Raw genomic sequence first — 15,419 nt, forward strand, 5'->3', positions numbered from 1 at the left:
GTGGCCCTTAATTATGCACAAAATCAAAATCTGTGGGTTGGTACATCTGTTCACCTGTAGAACCAAAAGAGACAACTTACATTTGAGGATCTCTTGAGACCCAATAGGAAGTTTTTGCTGCTATATCTCTAGTTGTTGTTTTGGGGGGAGGAAGGTTTAGTTTCTGATATAATTTCAATGTTGCAGGAATCATAAGAAAAACTCCCCTTATATCTTTTAACTAGATTTATCAATTGTTTATATTTTGCCCATTTATCATTCTCTCTCCCTCTACATATATGTGAATGTTTATACACACACAGACACACATATGCAAAATTTTTTCCTGAACCATTTGAGGATAAATTGGAGATAACTAGTCCCTCTCCCCAAAACAATTCAGTGTGTATTTCCTATCCATAGGGACATCCTCCTTCATGAATAGACACAGTTCAATGATTAAAATCAGGAAACTTAACATTGATAAAATGCTATTTTCTATCCCACAGTCCACATTCAAATTTTGTCACTTGGCCTAATAATGTCTTTATATAGCTACCTTTTCTCCTAGGTTCAGGATCCAATCTAGAGTCATGTTTCTTGAGTCTCCTTTAATCTGGAACAGCTCTTTAGTCTTTGTCATTCTTGACCTTGACATTTTTTAAGAATACGGGCTGATGGGGCGCCTGGGTGGCTCAGTGGGTTAAGCCTCTGCCTTCGGCTCAGGTCATGATCTCAGGGTCCTGGGATTGAGCCCCGCATCGGGCTCTCTGCTCAGCAGGGAGCCTGCTTCTCCCCCTCTCTCTCTGCCTGCCTCTCTGCCTGCTTGTGATCTCTCTCTCTCCATCAAATAAATAAATAAATCTTTAAAAAAAAAAAAGAATACAGGCTGGCTACTTTGCAGACTATCTCTCAATGTGTGTTTGACTTAAGTTTCCTCATGTTTCATGTTTGGATTATGCACTTTTGGCAGGAAGACCACAGAACTATGCTTCTAGTTTTTCAGTAACAGGAGTAATACTCTGATAAAGCAAGTTTATTGGGATGGGAGTTAACCCCCAATCTTCCCACTATCAAGCAGAATAATTAGAAATATTCCCTTAGAAACGTGACCTCTTGGGGCACCTGGGTGGCTCAGTTGGTTAAGTGTCTGACTTTTGGTTTTAGCTCAGGTCAGTTTGGAGTCTGCTTATGATCCTCTCTCCCTCTCCTTCTGTCCCTCCCCCTGCTCATGCTCTCACTCTCTCTCAAATAAATAAATAAATCTAAACAAACAAACAAAACTTGACCTTTAAAAAAAAAACAAAAAAAAATTTTAAAAAACAGACTGACAACAACACAATGTCACTTTAAAACCATAATATTAAATTTTAGAAATTAAAATTATTATACCCAATTCTGGATTTTGTCCTAGAACAGAAAAAGGACAGTGATGGAAAAACTGGTGAAATATGAAGTCCAGAGTTTGGTTAATAATAATATACCTAAGTAGCTTTTTTAGATTTGACAAATGTGGCACTGTAACATAGGTTGTTGATAACTGTGTGAACTGGGTGAGGGATCCAAGGAAACTGTACTGTCTCCAACATTTCTGCAAATCTAAAATTATTCTAGAATAAAAAGTTTACTTAAAAAATAACCCCTGGGATGTGGGGTGTTGGGGATACCATTTAAGGGTACAAACATGCAATGAGTAGTAAGTAAGTCCTAGAGACCTAATATACAATATAGTGAATATAGACAATATTACAATCATCAAACTTGCTCAGAGACTAGAACTCAATTATCCCAACCACTGAAAGGAAATGGTAATTACGTAATGACAGAAAGGTGCTAATTATCACAACGGCAATCATATTACAATATATAAATGTATCAAATTAACCTGTTATATACCTTAAATGTATAAAATATATGTTAAATATATTTCAATTAAAAAATAAATAAAACAAAAATAACAATAAAAAATCCCCAGTATTGATGAAGGTTATATGAAATAGAAATTCCTATATTGTTGGTAGCAAAATAAATAGGCAAAATCCTCTGATAGCAAACAGGAAAGAATCAAGTATCAAAAGTCCTAAATACCTATATTGCCTTTGATTCTGTAATTTTACAGGTAAACTCCTGAAGGAAATAAGCCTAATAGGAAAAAAAAAAAAACAAAAAAACTGTGTGACAAGTTCATTTGCAGCATATTTACAATCATGAAAGTAAGAAACAAACTGCATAAAATAGGGCAAGATTATGAAGTCACAAAAATGAGATAAATGAAGACTATGGTGTAACAAGGAAAATGCTTAGATATGACAAGTGAAAAAAAAATCCAAAATTATATATTCAGTATGCTTATACCTACATAAAGATAAATCTAACATAGGAAAAAGAAACTAACCAAAATGTGTTTGTGTCAGATTATGCCCGGAAAATGAATATTGCTCTGCTCAACTGTTCCTTTTTCCAATTTAACAAATTTAACTTGACCTAAACCATTAAAAATAAGTTTATTGAACTATAATTCACAGACCATAAAACTCATCCTTTTATTAAAGCATACAATTCAGGGGTTTCCATATAATCACAGGTGTGTAGCCATCACAATCAATTTTAGAACATTTCATCATTCCCAAAGGAAACCCTGTACCCTTTAGCAATCATTCCCCATTCTCCCTGACCAGTCCCCAGCCCTGGGCAACCACTTATCTACTGCACCATTTTACATTTCTACCAGCGATTATGCAAACTTTTATAACCAAAAAAAATTACAAGAAACCTGTAAAAATTAACTGCTGCTTGCTATCAGGCAACCTTTCATTTGAACTGGCTCAGCATTTGCAAAGTAAAATAGTGGCTCCAGGAAAATACAAGCTGTGCTTCCGCATGTTGGCAGCTTTCCCTTCGCTGAGATCAGGCATTGAGACAGGTGCCTCCTTTCTTTTTTAAAATAGTCTGTCATTTTGTTTGCTTAGCAACAGGAAATAGGGTGGTCTTTAATCTTAAAATTCTAACATTGTTATGTGTCTCACAAGCATTTTCTAAGCCAGGGAAGCTGAAGAGAGAATGCTGTGCTTCACATTATTGTTGACACTGGAATAATATTAGGAATGGAAAAGGTTTTGAGAGAGAGACATTATTGCCAAAAGAAGGGGCGTGTATCAGTATTTAAGGATCTGACATAATGATCAAAGTTTCTCTGCCTTCCTATTACTTTCTGTAGCTCAGTGCTTGAGGTAAATCTTTATACACCTGTAGTTTCTCTAAAAATTTTAGGAGTTGCAGAAAGTGATAGCAAAACAAATGAATATGGCTGAAAATACTCATGAGTGAACAGAAGGTAACATTTAAACCAGGACTTCATCTTTGCTGGGGGTAATGGGAGAGGCATATACAGGGAGAGATCAACAACTTTAGAATTATTGTAATGATGAAAAATAAAGTAAGATTAAAACAGGAAGGCAAACCAAAACAGGATTGTTGGAGGGGAGGTGGGTGGGGGATGGGGTAACTGGGTGATGGGCATTAAGGAGGGCACTTGATGGAATGAACACTGGGTGGCATGTGCAACTGATGAATCACATTAATTCTACCCCTGAAACTAATAATATACTACATGTTAACTAAGTTGAATTTAAATTAAAAAATTTTAAATGAATTACTATAATGATGACTTAGTTAATAATTACTAAATACAGTACTCAAAGCAGGTAGATCTTAACCATTATTGTACTTAAAAAAATATATTTATGTTATACTTCACATCTTATAAAATGCTGAGGAAATCTTAATTTTTTTCTTACTATATTATTATTTTTTTCATAGATGAGGCAACTGAGAAGTATCAGGATGAATGCAGAATGAAAATGGAGCTATCAGACCAATTTCCAGCTTTTGCACAGTACAGTGATACTTTTAATTTCTATGTAAGCAAATCTTTAAGTCATATTGAGATTTTTAAAAAAGATTTTATTTATTTGACAGAGAGAAAGAGAGAGATCACAAGTAGGCAAAGCACTGGGGACGAGGGAGAGGAGAGAGTAAGCAGGCTCCCTGCTGAGCAGAGTGCCTGATACAGGGCTCCATCCCAGGACCCTGAGACCATGACCTGAGCCGAAGGCAGAAGCTTAACCCACTGAGCCACCCAGGCACTCCACATTGGGATTTCTTTTTAAAGATTATATTTATTCATTTATCAGACAGAGAGGGAGAGAGCGAGCACACAAGCAGGGGGAACAGCAGGCAGAGGGAGAAGCAGGTTCCCTGATCAGCAAGGAGCCAGACACGCAACTTGATCCCAGGACCCTGGGATCATGACCTGAGTTAAAGGCAGGCACTTACCTGACTGAGCCACCCGGGCGTCCCAGTCACACTGAGATTTTTAAAAATCCTTTAATACAAATTTACATACAGGGACACCTGGGTGTCTCAGTTGGTTAAGCATCTGCCTTTGGCTCAGGCCATGATCCCAGGGTACTGGGATCAAGTCCCACGTTGGGCTCCCTACTCAGCAGAGGAATCTGCTTCTCCCTGAACCTCTGCCCTTGCTCACGTGCTTTCTCTCTTACTTACTCTCTCAAATAAAATCTTTTTTAAAATGTACAAATAACAATCCTGAAGGAACTATTTTACTTTACTATGTTATAAACAGAATTGCGTGTCCCCCTCCCCAAATTCTTATGTTGAAGCCCTAATTCCCAGTGTGACTATTCAAAGATGGGACCTTTAAGGTAAGGGTGATTAAGGTTAAATGAGTTCATAAGGCAGGGCACTAATCCAATCGGATGTGTCCTTGTAAGAGGAGGAGATACCAGAGATCCTTCTCCACACAAATACACAAAGTAGAGAGGCTATGTGAGGACACAGAAAAGGGGCAGTCATCTGCAACCCAAAGAGAGAGAGGCCCTATCAGAAACCAACTCTGCTGGCACCCTGACCCTAGACTTTTAGCTTCCAGAATTGTGAGAAAATAATTTTTTTAAAGATTTTATTTATTTTTTGACAGAGAGAGAGACAATGAGAGAAGGAACACAGGCAGGGAGAGTGGGAGAGAGTGAAGGAGGATCTCCGCCTAGCAGGGAGCCCAATGCAGGGCTCTTTTCCAGGTCCCTGGGATCATGACCTGAGCCGAAGGCAGACGCCCAACAACTGAGCCACCCAGGCACCTGAAAATGAATTTCTATTATTTAAGCCCTCAGTCTGTGACATTTTGTTATGGTCACCTGACCTAAGACATCATGCCAATACTTACCACTTCTTTCATTTTGCCACAATCAAGGGGCACAATCAAATTTTTTTTTCACAATCAAATTTTTATAACAGGCCACAAAGAGGCATCTCTAGCCATTAAATCTAGTAGTTGTTGGAACTGTCTTAATTTTAAAATGGATCCATTAAATTTGGGCTTCAAAGGTATGTTCTGTAAGTAATTTTGTTGGGCAAATCACTACTGCAACATCAATTGATTACAAGTTGTCATCCCCCAGTGTCTTTATGTCCCCATTTCTTTAATTCATAGGTAGCCTCTCCATCCCCAGATATGGTGTCTACAGCATCCTAGATGAGTGGCAAGAAGTCAGTACAAAATAATGGCTAGCCTGGTGGAGACCAAAGATGGAGATGATGGGGACAATGGTGAGAGCGGTAGCAGGATCAGTGAACATTTGTCAAGCACTTACTGGGTGTCAAGCAGATTTCTATTCATTACCTTTTTTCATCCTCACAACAATGATTACCATTTCCCTGCTCTTATGGGACTTAGTTAGCAAGGTTGAACAATTTGCTCTTGATCACAGGATTCAGACCTTCACAGGAGGACTCCAATGCCCATCTCTTGTGCTACAATAAGTGAGACTAAATGAAATCAGTGAGACTCAAACTGTGTTCCTGAACCACAGCTTTTTTGAAAAACAAACAAATACAAAAATCTCTAATAATAAATTATAAGTCTACAACTAATTTCCTACTAAATTCAACCAGTACAAAATCAGACGTACTAAAATAGACTCTAAATGGAACCTCTACCTAAAAAATAAATCGAGTCTATGTACAGTAAATGGGAAAAGTAGGAGAAAAGCAGACAGAAACTTCAACCAAAATTTAGCATTCCTAAATGCTACCAATCGCTGATCTTCAAAAAATACACACACCAGCACCATCCTTTCCCCCATTATCTGCAGGCCTACACAAGTGCCTTGAATAAAACAGTACAAAGCAATGATTTTTCAAGAAGAGAAGCTTAACAAGTATCTGAGAATATCAAGACAATAGCCCTTTCGTAATATGCCCTGTATTTGCCCATACAGGGTGGCTCAAGATATAACTATGCTTCTTAGAGGTTCCTGTTCAAAAAGAAATGTGCAGAACTACATTAGAAAGGCAGAGTACCACCTCCAGTTTCTAATTTTGAGAGATGTGAGTGAAGACAGAGGCAACTCACACACTACAATTAAAAGAGCAATCCCATCCACAGGCAGGGTCTTTCTTCCTAAAACGCTCATCCCTTCCTCAATCTTTTTTTTTTTTTTTTTTTTTTTTACTGTATTAGCATTATTAAATCAACTAGAGCTTCTATTTCTTTTTTTAATTAATTTATTTGAGAGCAAGAGCATGTGTGCATGCAAGCAGTGTGGGAGAGGCAGAGGAAGAGGGAGAGAGAGATTCTCAAGCAAACTCCTTGCTGAGCACAGAGGCCAACTTGGGGCTGAATCCCACGACCCATGAGATCATGATCTGAGCAGAAATCACTAGTCATATGTTTGACCAGCTGAATCACCCAAGTGCCCCTAGAGCTTCTATTTCTTGAGGATAGATTACCAAAAGTTGGATGGCTGGCAAAAAGCATATGTGTACAGCCAACCCCCCACACAGTCAAAAATCTGTATATAACTTCTGACTCACTCAAAACTTTAACTACTTGTACTGACTAGATTACTAGACTAGACTACTAGACTACTAACACTAAACTAATATTGACTGACCTCTGACCAGAAGCCTTTTCTATAACATAAACAGTAGATTAGCACATATTTTTGTATGTTACATGTGTTATATGCTGCATTGTTAAAATAACACAAGCCAGAGAAAAGAAAATCACAAGGAAAGTACATTTATAGTACTGTACATAAATTTATTTTTAAAAATCTGCATATGAGTGGACTTGTACAACTCAAAGCCATGTTGTTCAAGGTCAACTATATATTTATTTATTTATTTTTTTTTTTTTCAACTATATATTTAATTGTGATAATTACTGCCAGGTTCCTTTCCAAAAAAGTTGTAGCGTTGATTCATTTTTTTCAGACTACATGAAAAAGACTATTTTTTCTAATAACACAGTATTTCATAGAATATAAGTATATGAAGTTTGGAAAATCTTTTAAAGAATAAGAAGTCAGTATTTGTTCTCCTGTGGAGATTTCTGTAATCCCTTGTACTATCAAAGGGAGAAAAGAAACAGTGTTTTCCACAAAAATTTATCTTCCTCTTGCTAAGTCAACTTCTGTTTCCTTTTCCCTGTTTCCTTTACTTTTTCTTTTCTCTGTCACTCCACAAGATATGTACATACATGTGCACTTTTCTTACTTGTAAAAGTCTTTGACATATAACACACTTGTCACATAATTATACCACAGAGAGAGCAAAGGAAGATAGTTGTGTAGCCAAATGTCTCCACAAAAGGAAAGTTTAAAAAATATGGCTATTTTCATTCTTGACTGTGAGAAAGAGGCTAAGTCCCTCCTAGAGAGGCTTTTTCCCCCCACTGTCCTAAGTGAAACCTTTCTTCCGGTAACTGAGAAGCAAGTTGATATATTTATTAGTTAAGGCTCTGCCACTGACCAGTTAAGTGATCCTTAATTTTGGGGGGCCTCCATCTCCTAACCTGTAAAATGGGTATAAAAATAAATCTTGGGGTGCCTGGGTGGCTCAGTGGGTTAAAGCCTCTGCCTTCAGCTCAGGTCACGATCTCGGGGTCCTGGGATGGAGCCCCGTATCGGGCTCTCTGCTTAGCAGGGTGCCTGTTCCCCCCTCCCCCTCTGCCTGCCTCTCTGCCTACTTGTGATCTCTCTCTGTCAAATAAATAAAATTAAAAATCTTTAAAAAAAAAATTAACCTTACTTTGTAAAGTTGTTGTAATGAGTATGTGTATGTCTGTATATTCACATATATTTATAGACATATAATATAAATTCTTAGAACAGCCCCTGAAAGTAAGACCAATGTAAGTGTCAGCTGTTAATCTGAGCCATATTGCCCACTTGGGAGGTATCCTCAAAAAAAGTAGGATATGGAGAGTTCAAACTTTACCTGTCTTTGAAATCCAGTGGAATGGGGCACACATCTTGCGCAAGGAGAATTGTCTCTCTCCTGTTTCTCACTGTGGACTGGCAGGCTGCTACCACTCACTAGGTAGAGCAGTGGATGGGGTCTAGACTCTACCGTGCAGGAGCTCACAGTCTAGTAAGCCTGGAGAGAAGAGCATTTCTAGCCTCTCCTGAAAAAAGATCTGCATATCTAGTTTTAGGGCCAGGATTTGAAAAAACTATTTGTGTAATTCAGTTTAATTGTTAATTGTTTTACGACTAGAAACACATACAAATAAAAAAAAACTATTCAGATCGAAGAGGTCCAGCTGAAAACCTTTGGACTTGTCATTGCCCTAGGTCAAATATAGTCACAACTTCGATGACGGCAAGAGCTGAGGGTGGGTCACCATCCCAAACAAGGTACAACAAACCCGGGCAAGCACTCAGTGCCCTACTTTTTAGAGATTCTTGCACTCTTTCTAATTGAGCAGTGGTTCAAGGAGACTGCCGGTGAACGAAGCACTGTGGGTCCCTAAGGATAAGAAATTGGGGCTTATATAGATAAATTAGAGCAATAACCCGACCCTTTTATCCCCTTCCCTGCACTGCTCTTTCCAGTAGCAGATATGACAGGGCCAGAATTGTTTCCGCAGGAACTTCACCATCCTAGTACATGCCCACAGCTCCTCCTGGGCTGGGAGCTCCCCTCACTGAGGTACAGCAGCCAGGAGAGGAGCCAGACACAACATTCAGTCAGTGACAGAGAGGCATTAAGGAATAAACCCCTCTCTTTCCTGCTCCCAGGTGTGAAGACATTGAGGTGTATGCAACACAGTCGTCCAAGCTTCACTGATGGGACCAAGTTCCAGTTGCTCATAGTGATAACCTACTCAGTCACATACCACTAGCTGTGTGGCTTTCCTCTCTCCTCTATCTGAGGTTCTTGGGACCACCTCCCAAATAATCCACCTACATTCCAATCCTTATCTCAGGATCTGCTTCCAGGAGATTCCAACCTAAGTTATTTCCTCTTTAAATATGGGTACTTCGGGATAGTCTTATGATGCCTTTCCCCTTGCCATGAAGTTTATTTCAATCGTGGTCTCCTCCATGACACTGATCACTTTACCCCTTGGAGATGAGCCCAGGCCCCACAGTGGCTGCCTTGGTCTTATAAAAACTGCTCAGATCCCGGGAGATGCAGTCTGCCCTCTGGGAGTGGAACCATTCCCACTATGAAACATGGGGGCGCCTTCCCTGTCTGGTGCCTCCCCTGCAGCAGGGCTACTCCCAACCACAGCTCTACCACCTCTCCTGACATGGCTCCAACACGGCACCAGGTGCACATCTGTCTTCTGACTTGGAAGTTCTTCTTCAGTAGAGCTCCACCAAGCCAACTCAAGCAGATGCTCCTTTTAATGGAAACATGAACAGTTCAGAGACAGGCACTCCGCTTTCCTTGGCTCACCTGATGCAGCTGGAATACTGAGACTATTTTACTCTCCCAAGGTTAGGTAAACGGGTAACTGAAATATTTTGCGTGATGTGGTTAGGGTGTTTTCATCTGGATCAGGAATTTCTCCCAACTTTGGAAGAGCATCTCACCCATACCAACCTAGATGACGGGACAGCAAGATAGCTAATAGCATGGATGCCAAAGCAAAATGTTCTGGTTTTGAGTTGTGGCTCCACCTCACTGTGTAGTCTTAGGCAAGTTAATTAACCTCTCTGAGACTTCCCATAAAATGAAGACAACAACAGCATCTACTTCCAGGATTGTTGAGAAGATTAAATGAGCTGATGAATATAAAGTGCTTCATCTAGCAGCTGGCACAGAGTAAGTGTGCAATGATCATTACCCATTGTTATTATTAGTATCAGAAGTAGAAGTAACAACCTGTATAACCATTTCTCCATATGACCCTTGCAGGAAGGTTTACGATGGTGAAATGGAACTTCCCAATTTGAACTTACGCCCTATGATGAAATTTCCTGGTCCTCCATGTCTCTCCACCCAGGCCATGCACAGTATAATCCTGCTGTGAAGTATTCAGTTCATGTCTACTTTTAGTAGAATATGTTTCATAGGACAATAGCTCAAAGAAACTTCACAACCCCAAATTTATACTTGAATTTATATTCATAAATGCCATCTCCATCTCTCATGGTATAATATGTTTTTATTTATATTCTTTGGTCACCACTCATAAGAAAAACTGAACAACTAGAGGGGCACTTGGGTGGCTCAGTGGGTTAAGCCTCTGCCTTCAGCTCAGGTCATGATCTCGGGGTCCTGGGATCAAGCCCCACATTGGGCTCTCTGCTCAGCAAGGAGCCTGCTCCCCCCGCCCCCACTCTGCCTGCCTCTCTGCCTATTTGTGATCTCTCTCTGTCAAATAAATTAATAAAATCTTTTTTAAAAAAAGAAACTGAGCAATAAGAACATGCCTCAAGACCAAAAGAATTAGAATTTACCCCCCAAAAAACTAAAAAAATGCAATGTATAATACAGGAAAAGGATTATTAAATTATAGTAAAATCTGTGAGGATTCAAATGGGGACTTGAAATTTGTCTTTTTGCTGTTAACCAAGAAACAAAAGTTTGCTAAGTAAACTAATACTGGTAACAAGTTTGGGGAATGAGTAGACCAATCACTAATTCTCTTAAGAGAATGCATGACCCTGGGTTGCCCGGGTGGCTCGGTCATTAAGTTTCTGCCTTTGGCTCAGGTCATGATCCCAGGGTCCCAGGGTGGAGCCCCACGTCAGGCTCCCTGCTCTGCGGGGAGCCTGCTTCTCACTCTCCCACTCCTCCTGCTTGTGTTCTCTCTCTCTCACTGTCTCTCTGTCAAATAAATAAACAAAATCTTAAAAAAAAAAAAAAAGAGAGAACACATGACCCTGAAGAATAGCCACTGGATGCATCAAGACTTTGGATGTCTTAGTATGAAACTGAGCTAGAGTTTTACCTTGAGAAGATGGACAACCACTACTTCATGACTTTTCTTAGTAGAATATCCAAGTTATTCCGACGGTTGAAAGGTACACAACCATCTAAAAGACATACCTTTTTATAATTCAGAATTATCACCGATTTGATAAATCCTCTCCCCTTCATTAGTGCTTTCCACTTCAGTGGTAGCCCCAATTTCAGTTCTTAACTCTTCCTGTCTGAACAAACCCTAATTTCTTCAGTTCTACCAACTCCTTCCCCTAGTACCTCCTGCACGGCTGGCATCTTCCCTCACCTGCGCACTGGGGATTACACTGCTCTGTCCACAAGTCCTGCCTTCACCTGCCCACAACACACACAGACAGACACACACACCTACTCCCACGTACACATATACAAAATTCCAGGAGGAAATCTCAAATCTTAACCTGGTACAAATAATAATTAACTGCCAGTCCCTGAAGATGAACAACTTTGGGAACAGAGACAAACTCATTTGACTGTCTAAAGAAGAGATATTTCCACTGGGAAAAAAAAATGTAACTCATATGATAAAGAATTATTCTTGAAATAGTGTATGAAGGATGACCTAATTCATGATTTTACTGAAATATATTTAGCTCCATAATGTAACTTTCCAAGTTCATTGTCTACCACTTCTCTACAAGAACATTAGATGTTAGCCAGGCCAAACAACTAACCACTGGGCTTTCCTGCTACTGCTCCTTTACTCATAACATCTCCGAAGCTTAGAATGTCTACCATATTCCCACTGACTGACATCCTTCCCATCCTGCACAGTAGGCCAATCACCACCTTCTCCATCAAGCCTTGGGCTACTCATGTCAGTGGAAGCATACCTTTATTTTTTCATGAAGCACATGCCTACCTCATGTCACTGGCCTTTATCACATACTACCCTGTGCCGTAGAAAGGATATCTCCTTGAAGGGAAACACTGTGGAATTCATAGGGAGATCTACCATGGCTCCTCACACAAATCTCTTGCTCAAAACCTGTTTATTGACTTTAACCAGTAACACTATACTGTGTGCTTCCAGCCCATCCCCGAAGACTGACAACTCGGGGAACAGACGAATTCATTTGACTGTCTAAAGAAGAGATGTGTGGATTTCCACTGGGGTGGGGGGGGAAAGTAGCTCATATGATAAGGAACTGTTCTGGAATTAGTATAGAAGAAGGAGTAACACATCATTTTACTGAAATGAATTTACCTTTTAATTGATGGAACATCAATAGTAAATTGAAAAAGGCAAGATATAAATTTCTCAAAATGTTACCTAAGTGATTCTTACGTACAGTCAACAATCAAAGCTTTTAAGGAGATGACACTTTTCAGTATAAAGGGAACTACTTCTCTTCTAATTATTATATGTAACATCTTTAAGGGGTTGTCAGGTGCATGTCTCTTGTCCTAATTTTAAATATAACTTAAAAGGAGACTACATAACTGTATGTAAGGTAAGGAATCAGTAGTGTAAATAGAAAAAAAAAAGTCTCCCATTTTACTTAAGTGCCATTGACACTGCTGTACTAAGAATGTGTTTATCAGGAATGGCCTAGAAAGAACAAACCAGTTTATAGATTAAAAACACACCAATTATTTCATGACCCAATGTCAAACAGAAAAACTGCCTGAATGACTTAGAAGTCTATCACATCATACCACATTTGGTGCACATCTAATGGCACAGAAATCATTTATCATTAAAGGACTTTTTATATAGGTCAAGGTTGCTGGGATTTGGTGTTTTGTATCTTACGGTTTAAAGAATGCTCTAAATTCTAGGTTTTTTAACTTTTTAATCTTTGGGAAGGAAAACTAAAACTTCCTATAAACTCAGATTAATGCCTGCTAATGCATGGAAAAAAGGAAAACTAAAACCTTCCTCCTACTATAAAAACAAAATAGTGTGGCCTCTGTTTCTTTTCTGATAAGAGTCTTAAATACCAAACAGTTAACTGCATAATAACATTTACTGGCAGCCAGGCAGCCTGCTTAGCAGATATATAAAGCAGGTAAAAGGAGAAAAAGTTAATTTCTTGGCTGAATGATTCCATCGGTAGCTATAGGGCAAACCTGAAAGTCTTTTAGTAAAGTAGCAGTTGGTTCTTCTATCAATCTGTAGCACACATACTCTTCCAAGGAAAGCATTAAATATGAAAATCATATCCCGTTATCATCTGTTTCCAGCTTTCAGCCCAGTAAGCTTTTCTTAATGAATGCTGCAGCCTAAGGAACAAGCACGCTGTTGGCTTCTCTGAATAATGGAGTGATGCTACCATTTTTGCTTATTACAATATCGACTGGCTGAGGGGGTTTCACACATAGTCACAAGTGACTACTCTTGCCAGCATGCTCCAAGTTATTACAAGATGTTTTTAGACATTTCATCTAAAAGAGCTTTACTGCTTTTAGTGAAGAAAACATCTATGGTCTTGAACAGAATCATTTATATGGAGATAGGGTGCAGGATTAGAAGCCTGCATTACGGCAGATACATAGCAGAATTTATTTAAGTATTCCTTGCCAGTCTTTTTGTCTGTTGCTTAGATATGCAATCTTTTCTTTCCACTTCCTCTGTGAAAAGGTTAAAATGTACAAAATTATATATACAAAGAAGGGAAGCAAAAGGCAGCATTTTGTTTACCTTTTACTTAAAATATTTCTGGAACTAAGAAAAAAAGCGGCTAAAAAGCATTCTTAAGACAAACATAATTTCATCTGCTAACAACTCTAAGGTTTTCTTGGGAATCTGTCTCTTTTAAACCTGCTGTGACGGCCTTTCAGCACATTTAATTGAATTAGACATTAAGGCAATACTATAAGGAAAAGTCTTTAAATAATACTTAAGGGTTAATCAAAAAGATCTTTGTAATAAGATGATTTTATTTTAAACACTACTGTAAAAGAGGAATACTGCAGAAATCCTCTGTCAACAGAGGTTTATTATTTTAACTTATTACCTTTCTTCTGTCTTCATCTTTTGGTTCTCCTCTTGTTCCTGGGCTCTCTTTTGACAGCAGCTGCACCTTCTTCATTTGAGCCTCATATTCATTCTAAACATAAACAAAGTTTTGGTTTTGTGGTGGCTCTTATGACAACCAGTATCCACCTTAGTTTTCTGTCTTTAGAGCATAAAAAGAACATTGAAGTAGAAAGTAAAAGCTGATGTCGCCAAGAAATTCAACTTATCTTAGAAAATAGATGATTTCACAAATAAAATGTCAAAAGTTGAGTTCTATAAAATGCAGTATGTTCTTAAGTAAGATTTGACGTATTCTCACTGTCTTTCATCAACGCAGGGAATAAAACCTTGGCATTTTAAGCTCTCAGAAAAAATCCAGTTACCTTATTATAAAAGCATTAGACAGTGTTTACTCTGAAAACTTTTGTCCTATAGGGAAAGAAATCAATCCTACTGACTTCTTATCTGTATGATATCTACATTAGCATCATGGTCCTAATAGTCACAGCAACAGAGTATTTTATTTGCTAGATCATCAACTTGAAATGAATTCTATTTTCTATGAATAAAAATATACAGTAGACATCAATGATCAGCACCATAGGAATGAAGTTTGCTCTGGCACTAATAACTACATAAAGATGTCTCTTCATTATCAATTATAATTGATGAAAGTGATTCCATCATAAAATGACTTTTTCTTAAAAGCAAGGCTTTGATTCAGCATGTTAGTAATTAAGGCCTTAAGAAATTCACTGATGGTGGTCCATCACAGATAAGTATCAGAACATTTTCTAAATTAGGCCGTGATGCGCTGCAATTAGAAATACAACTATGAGAGAAAAAGAAAATACACCTGTGAGATAATCAAATTAGAAAACTGTTTCCTTAGTTCTCAGTGTGAACATGAAATTGGCCTCAGCTTTGTTTTGACATAGAAAGAAACAGTGATGAAAAGTGATTTGTTTCCTTCAAAATATCTTAAAGAGTATTATACACCGGTCCATTTCTAATAACAGTTAAGCAGGGAATTTTTTTCTCTCTCAGAATGATATTCACATGATAGATGACAGTAATAATCTGAAGAGATTCCTAATTAAATAAAAGTTTTATAAGGCCGTACATACGATAAACCAAGAAAGGATAAAGAAATAAGGCAATTAAGATAATACAATTTATGTCTCTCTGTTCTATATCT

At 38.4% G+C, this 15,419-nt stretch overlaps 1 protein-coding gene across 3 annotated transcripts in view; it reads right to left on the reverse strand.

Annotated features, from left to right (window-relative positions):
- Window positions 1–15,419, reverse strand: part of KIZ (kizuna centrosomal protein) — a 139,150-nt gene that overhangs the window by 93,050 nt on the left and 30,681 nt on the right. For 2 of the 3 annotated variants that reach the window (XM_047745724.1, XM_047745722.1), the window contains exon 4: window positions 14,220–14,312. The exons of the other annotated variant lie outside the window; for it this stretch is intronic. In XM_047745724.1, the coding sequence (XP_047601680.1) occupies window positions 14,220–14,312 (93 nt within the window). The remainder of the gene's footprint in view (window positions 1–14,219; window positions 14,313–15,419) is intronic. 3 annotated transcript variants of the gene reach the window in all.

The sequence above is a fragment of the Lutra lutra genome, chromosome 9 (genome assembly GCF_902655055.1).
Source record: "Lutra lutra chromosome 9, mLutLut1.2, whole genome shotgun sequence".
In the NCBI taxonomy this organism is placed as follows: domain Eukaryota; kingdom Metazoa; phylum Chordata; class Mammalia; order Carnivora; family Mustelidae; genus Lutra; species Lutra lutra.